Source organism: Oncorhynchus masou, chromosome 11, assembly GCF_036934945.1.
Source record: "Oncorhynchus masou masou isolate Uvic2021 chromosome 11, UVic_Omas_1.1, whole genome shotgun sequence".
NCBI lineage: Eukaryota > Metazoa > Chordata > Actinopteri > Salmoniformes > Salmonidae > Oncorhynchus > Oncorhynchus masou.
In genome coordinates, this window is record NC_088222.1 from 40,727,488 (window position 1) to 40,734,829 (window position 7,342).

At 59.5% G+C, this 7,342-nt stretch overlaps 1 protein-coding gene across 5 annotated transcripts in view; it reads right to left on the bottom strand.

Annotated features, from left to right (window-relative positions):
• Positions 1-7,342, bottom strand: part of LOC135548712 (zinc finger and BTB domain-containing protein 16-A-like) — a 155,003-nt gene that overhangs the window by 16,536 nt on the left and 131,125 nt on the right. For all 5 annotated transcript variants that reach the window (XM_064978570.1, XM_064978568.1, XM_064978567.1 and 2 more), the window contains exon 5: positions 1,179-1,349. In XM_064978570.1, coding sequence (XP_064834642.1) covers positions 1,179-1,349 — 171 coding nt within the window. The remainder of the gene's footprint in view (positions 1-1,178; positions 1,350-7,342) is intronic.

The following is a 7,342-nucleotide window of genomic DNA, read 5'->3' on the forward strand; positions in this document are numbered from 1 at the left end:
TACCGGCGCCAGGCCTGAGCGATTTCCACTAGATCGGCCACAGCAAACTCAAAAATGCCTATATCGTAAAAATTAATTAAACCAAATTTAGATTAGATTTCTTAATATAAGGTTAGGTATAAAGTTAGCAGGGTGGTTAAAGTTAAGGTAAGGGTTAGGTTTAAAATAATATTTTATGCCTGTGGCAGTGCCAGCTAGTGACTGCCCTACAGAGCAGCCTCCAGTACATGAGTCATCCCAATAAATGCCAACCTGCATCTCTAGACTGATAGTACTGCATTGGGTTCTTCTTTCTTTTGGGCTACTGAGCCATCGCCACTTGTCAAATATACTGTCACCCATGTCTGTTAACGGGACAGCTCATCACGCCTTCATAAGAAATATGGATCCCTTTACAGCTGTTGACCTGAGGGGATTGTATTGTCAACCTTTTCCCTGTAAGTTGTTAGCAAGTCTATGGCTTGCTTTCACCTGGTTTGGGATATATGGTGCCCTACTTGACATAATTGGTTGCCACAACATAGCCAAATTATCTTGTCACATCGTAAAAGTCTAATTTTTACCTTCCCCAACATCACAACAACAGCTAGGTTTCCATCCAATTTGACAGATTTTCATGCAAATATTAAAACAGATGTTTTTAAAAAATGCAATTTTCACACCAAACAGACTTGTTGCGGACAAAAAGCACTTTGTCCTATAACTTTTAATTGACCAAATAGAAAAACCTGAAGTAATATGGTTCCATTCATATTTGATCAATATTTTCACATAAAAGCATTTCCACCACAATCGCTGCAGAATTAATTTGACACAAAAAGCTCCCCACCATGTCGAACAAACAAATTGTCTGTTGACATTAGTGAAATTGTACCGCCACTTCCTGTTTCCGTAACAGCTGTCCTTTTCCTTTTCAAACGGCGTGACTTTACTCGCATAACACGGTTGGATGGACACGTGATTATTGCACAAGGTAACGTCTTGACCAACCTTCTCACAATCGTTCCGCCATGTTGTGACGGTGTCATGTGTTAGTAGGGCAGTCAGAGAAGGAGATGGAGTTGACTTGTTTATTGCAGGGGAACAGGAGTGGCCTATAGGTGTGTCCCCTAGTGCTCGAGGGGAGATGGGGACTTGACGTGGCTGCTACTAAACGCTATTCTGACACTGCCACTGACCTGTGTGCGAGCGCAGGTGGCGTTTGAGAGCGGTGTGGCTGGGGAAGGTGCGATTGCACTCGCTGCAGATGTAGCTGCGCACGCCGGCGTGGACCTCCATGTGCTGCTGCAGCGCCGGCTGTGTCTGGAAGCGCTTCCCGCACAGCAGACAGAAGATGGCCATGTCCAGGCCTGAGGGAGAGGGAGGAGAGGGTGAGTTTTCTTTAGTCGTATAGTCTAGTTTGTAGATTTACTTGAGCACGAGATACTTTTGAGCGCAATCTGATAGAATATCACATTGACAGTCACGTAGCCAATTTATACATCATTTCTGGAACTAGTCAAAAAAAAGTCATAAAGGCATCTCTTTGTTCTATGGATTTTCAACATTATTGCTCATTGTACAATGTGATACATTTGTTGAGATCTGTCCAGTCTTTTCTTTAAGGAAAGACGTGTCCTAAACCAACAGAGGTGTCTGTCATTGGAAAACACCACTGGGAAAAGCAGGCTTGAACATTGCAATTGTGATCCCTTACCACAAGAGGTCAGTACCAAGATGAGAGCAATGACAACCAAGGTGAGCAGTGTGACAACAGACAGGCTAAGGACTGTGTTAGACTGGGCGCTGTCAACACAAACGGGAGGTGCAATGGCCCTGTTTCTCATGTCTGGTGCACTTTAATATGGCCCTCATAGAACACACTGTGAGGATATGCTTTCACAACCTTTTTAAGCAAACCATTTTTAATCACATAAAAAAAAAGGTATGAAGATGTACTTAATACTTCAATTGAGTCCCGAGTCCAACAAGTAGCGTTCATTTTTCTCCAGCCCAGGCAAACAGGAATACAGCGAGCACAAACGTGCACGCACACACTCTTCACACTTTTTCAATTACCAGACTGGGGAAAACTCTGGGGAAAGAGTGAGTGTTTAGAGCTCAGCTTCTATTTCATCAGTCAATAACGCATCTTTGGGGCAAAGCTGCCACTAATTTAAAAATCTATGAGGAACGGCAGCCTCATGTTCATAAACGCACCAGAGACAGCCCTCCCCCTGGATCAATCACTGTCTTGCCTCCGCACTCGGGAGGGGGGGGGGGGGGGGGCAACAAGAGGGAGCAGGGGGAGAGAATGAGTGGGGGGAGAGAGGTAGGGGGGAAAGGAAAGATGAGGAAAAGGTAGTGAGAGGAAAAATCAAGCAGCCATGAGCACGGTGAAGAGAGCAATGGGGTAGAGGGAGAGAGAGACAGAGGGAGAGAGAGAGACAGAGGGAGGGAGGGAGACAGAGGGAGAGAGAGACAGAGGGAGAGAGAGGCAGAGGGAGAGAGAGGCAGAGGGAGAGAGAGGCAGAGGGAGAGAGAGGCAGAGGGAGAGAGAGGCAGAGGGAGAGAGAGGCAGAGGGAGAGAGAGGCAGAGAGGCAGAGAGGCAGAGAGGCAGAGAGAGAGGCAGAGGGAGAGGGCAGAGGGAGAGAGGCAGAGGGAGAGAGGCAGAGGGAGAGAGGCAGAGGGAGAGAGGCAGAGGGAGAGAGGCAGAGGGAGAGAGGGAGAGAGGCAGAGAGGCAGAGGGAGAGAGGCAGAGGGAGAGAGGCAGAGAGACAGAGGGAGAGAGGCAGAGGCAGAGAGGCAGAGGCAGAGAGGGAGAGAGGCAGAGGGAGAGAGGCAGAGGGAGAGAGGCAGAGGGAGAGAGGCAGAGGGAGAGAGGCAGAGGGAGAGAGGCAGAGAGGCAGAGAGGCAGAGGGAGAGAGACAGAGAGACAGAGAGGCAGAGAGTCAGAGGCAGAGTGGCAGAGGCAGAGTGGCAGAGGCAGAGAGGCAGAGGCAGAGGGAGGGAGAGAGGCAGAGGGAGTGAGAGAGGCAGAGGGAGGGAGAGAGGCAGAGGGAGGGAGAGAGGCAGAGGGAGGGAGAGAGGCAGAGGGAGGGAGAGAGGCAGAGGGAGGGAGACAGGCAGAGGGAGGGAGACAGGCAGAGGGAGGGAGACAGGCAGAGGGAGGGAGACAGGCAGAGGGAGGGAGACAGGCAGAGGGAGGGAGAGAGGCAGAGGGAGGGAGAGGCAGAGGGAGAGAGAGGCAGAGGGAGAGAGAGGCAGAGGGAGAGAGAGGCAGAGGGAGAGAGAGGCAGAGAGGCAGAGAGGCAGAGAGGCAGAGAGGCAGAGAGACAGAGAGGCAGAGGGAGAGAGGCAGAGGGAGAGAGGCAGAGGGAGAGAGGCAGAGGGAGAGAGGCAGAGGGAGAGAGGGAGAGAGGCAGAGAGGCAGAGGGAGAGAGGCAGAGGGAGAGAGGCAGAGGGAGAGAGGCAGAGGGAGAGAGGCAGAGAGACAGAGGGAGAGAGGCAGAGGCAGAGAGGCAGAGGCAGAGAGGGAGAGAGGCAGAGGGAGAGAGGCAGAGGGAGAGAGGCAGAGGGAGAGAGGCAGAGGGAGAGAGGCAGAGGGAGAGAGGCAGAGAGGCAGAGAGGCAGAGGGAGAGAGACAGAGAGACAGAGAGGCAGAGAGGCAGAGGCAGAGGGAGAGAGGCAGAGAGGCAGAGGGAGAGAGACAGAGGCAGAGAGGCAGAGAGGCAGAGAGGCAGAGTGGCAGAGGCAGAGTGGCAGAGGCAGAGAGGCAGAGGCAGAGGCAGAGGGAGGGAGAGAGGCAGAGGGAGGGAGAGAGGCAGAGGGAGTGAGAGAGGGAGAGAGGCAGAGGGAGGGAGAGAGGCAGAGGGAGGGAGAGAGGCAGAGGGAGGGAGACAGGCAGAGGGAGGGAGACAGGCAGAGGGAGGGAGAGAGGCAGAGGGAGGGAGAGAGGCAGAGGGAGGGAGAGAGGCAGAGGGAGGGAGAGAGGCAGAGGGAGGGAGAGAGGCAGAGGGAGGGAGAGAGGCAGAGGGAGGGAGAGAGGCGGAGGGAGGGAGGCGGAGGGAGGGAGAGAGCGAGCAGAGGGAGGGAGAGAGCGGCGAGCAGAGGGAGGGAGAGAGCGAGCGAGCAGAGGGAGGGAGAGAGCGGCGAGCAGAGGGAGGGAGAGAGCGAGCGAGCAGAGGGAGGGAGAGAGCGAGCGAGCAGAGGGAGGGAGAGAGAGAGCGAGCGAGCAGAGGGATGGAGAGAGAGAGCGAGCGAGCAGAGGGAGGGAGAGAGCGAGCGAGCAGAGGGAGGGAGAGAGCGAGCGAGCAGAGGGAGGGAGAGAGCGAGCGAGCAGAGGGGGAGAGGAGCGAGAGCAGAGGGAGGGAGAGCGAGCGAGCAGAGGGAGGGAGAGAGCGAGCGAGCAGAGGGAGGGAGAGAGCGAGCGAGCAGAGGGAGGGAGAGAGCGAGCGAGCAGAGGGAGGGAGGGAGCGAGCGAGCAGAGGGAGGGAGGGAGCGGCGAGCAGAGGGAGGGAGGGAGGGAGCGAGCGAGCAGAGGGAGGGAGGGAGGAGAGAGCGAGCAGAGGGAGGGAGGGAGGGAGAGCGAGCAGAGGGAGGGAGAGGAGCGAGCGAGCAGAGGGAGGGAGAGAGCGGCGAGCAGAGGGAGGGAGAGAGCGAGCGAGCAGAGGGAGGGAGAGAGCGAGCGAGCAGAGGGAGGGAGAGAGCGGCGAGCAGAGGGAGGGAGAGAGCGAGCGAGCAGAGGGAGGGAGAGAGCGGCGAGCAGAGGGAGGGAGAGCGGCGAGCAGAGGGAGGGAGAGAGCGGCGAGCAGAGGGAGGGAGAGAGCGAGCGAGCAGAGGGAGGGAGAGAGCGAGCGAGCAGAGGGAGGGAGAGAGCGAGCGAGCAGAGGGAGGGAGAGAGCGAGCGAGCAGAGGGAGGGAGAGAGCGAGCAGAGGGAGGGAGAGGCGAGCAGAGGGAGGGAGAGAGCGAGCGAGCAGAGGGAGGGAGAGCGAGCGAGCAGAGGGAGGGAGAGAGCGGCGAGCAGAGGGAGGGAGAGAGCGGCGAGCAGAGGGAGGGAGAGAGCGAGCGAGCAGAGGGAGGGAGAGAGCGAGCGAGCAGAGGGAGGGAGAGAGCGAGCGAGCAGAGGGAGGGAGAGAGCGAGCGAGCAGAGGGAGGGAGAGAGCGAGCGAGCAGAGGGAGGGAGAGAGCGAGCGAGCAGAGGGAGGGAGAGAGCGAGCGAGCAGAGGGAGGGAGAGAAGCGAGCGAGCAGAGGGAGGAGAGAGCGAGCGAGCAGAGGGAGGGAGAGAGCGAGCGAGCAGAGGGAGGGAGAGAGCGAGCGAGCAGAGGGAGGGAGAGAGCGAGCGAGCAGAGGGAGGGAGAGAGCGAGCGAGCAGAGGGAGGGAGAGAGCGGCGAGCAGAGGGAGGGAGAGAGCGAGCGCGAGCAGAGGGAGGGAGAGCGAGCGAGCAGAGGGAGGGAGAGAGCGAGCGAGCAGAGGGAGGAGAGAGCGAGCGAGCAGAGGGAGGGAGGGAGCGAGCGAGCAGAGGGAGGGAGGGAGCGAGCGAGCAGAGGGAGGGAGGGAGCGAGCGAGCAGAGGGAGGGAGGGAGCGAGCGAGCGAGCAGAGGGAGGGAGGGAGCGAGCGAGCAGAGGGAGGGAGAGAGCGAGCGAGGGAGCAGAGGGAGGGAGAGAGCGAGCGAACAGAGGGAGAGAGCGAGCGAGCGAGCGAACAGAAGGAGGGAGAGAGCGAGCGAGCAGAGGGAGGGAGAGAGCGAGCGAGCAGAGGGAGGGAGAGAGCGAGCGAGCAGAGGGAGGGAGAGAGCGAGCGAACAGAGGGAGGGAGAGAGCGAGCGAACAGAGGGAGGGAGAAAGAGAGCGAACAGAGGGAGGGAGAAAGAGAGCGAGCGAGCGAACAGAGGGAGGGAGAGAGCGAGCGAACAGAGGGAGGGAGCGAACAGAGGGAGGGAGGGAGCGAGCAGAGGGAGGGAGAGAGCAGAGGGAGGGAGAGAGCAGAGGGAGGGAGAGAGCGAGCGAGCAGAGGGAGGGAGAGAGCGAGCGAGCAGAGGGAGGGAGAGAGCGAGCGAGCAGAGGGAGGGAGAGCGGCGAGCAGAGGGAGGGAGAGAGCGGCGAGCAGAGGGAGGGAGAGAGCGGCGAGCAGAGGGAGGGAGAGAGCGAGCAGAGGGAGGGAGAGAGCGAGCGAGCAGAGGGAGGAGAGAGCGAGCGAGCAGAGGGAGGGAGAGAGCGAGCGAGCAGAGGGAGGGAGAGAGCGGCGAGCAGAGGGAGGGAGAGAGCGAGCGAGCAGAGGGAGGGAGAGAGCGAGCGAGCAGAGGGAGGGAGAGAGCGAGCGAGCAGAGGGAGGGAGAGAGCGGCGAGCAGAGGGAGAGAGCGAGCGAGCAGAGGGAGGGAGAGAGCGAGCGAGCAGAGGGAGGGAGGGAGCGGCGAGCAGAGGGAGGGAGGGAGGGAGCGAGCAGAGGGAGGAGGGAGCGAGCGAGCAGAGGGAGGGAGGGAGCGAGCGAGCAGAGGGAGGGAGGGAGCGAGCGAGCAGAGGGAGGGAGGGAGCGAGCAGAGGGAGGGAGAGAGCGAGCGAGGGAGCAGAGGGAGGGAGAGAGCGAGCGAACAGAGGGAGAGAGCGAGCGAGCGAACAGAAGGAGGGAGAGAGCGAGCGAGCAGAGGGAGGGAGAGAGCGAGCGAGCAGAGGGAGGGAGAGAGCGAGCGAGCAGAGGGAGGGAGAGAGCGAGCGAACAGAGGGAGGGAGAGAGCGAGCGAACAGAGGGAGGGAGAGAGCGAGCGAACAGAGGGAGGGAGAAAGAGAGCGAGCGAGCGAACAGAGGGAGGGAGCGAACAGAGGGAGGGAGGGAGCGAGCGAACAGAGGGAGGGAGGGAGCGAGCGAACAGAGGGAGGGAGGGAGCGAGCGAACAGAGGAGGGAGCGAGCGGCGAACAGAGGGAGGGAGCGAGCGAGCGAACAGAGGGAGCGAGCGAGCGAACAGAGGGAGCGAGCGAGCGAACAGAGGGGAGAGGAGGGAGCGAACAGGGAGGGAGGGAGGGAGCGAACAGGGAGGGAGGGAGGGAGCGAACAGGGAGGGAGGGAGCGAGCGAACAGGGAGGGAGGGAGCGAGCGAAGAGGGAGGGAGGGAGCGAGCGAACAGAGGGAGGGAGGGAGCGAGCGAACAGAGGGAGGGAGGGAGCGAGCGAACAGAGGGAGGGAGGGAGCGAGCGAACAGAGGGAGGGAGGGAGCGAGCGAACAGAGGGAGGGAGGGAGCGAGCGAACAGAGGGAGGGAGGGAGCGAGCGAACAGAGGGAGGGAGGGAGCGGCGAACAGAGGGAGGGAGGGAGCGAGCGAACAGAGGGAGGGAGGGAGCGAGCGAACAGAGGGAGGGAGGG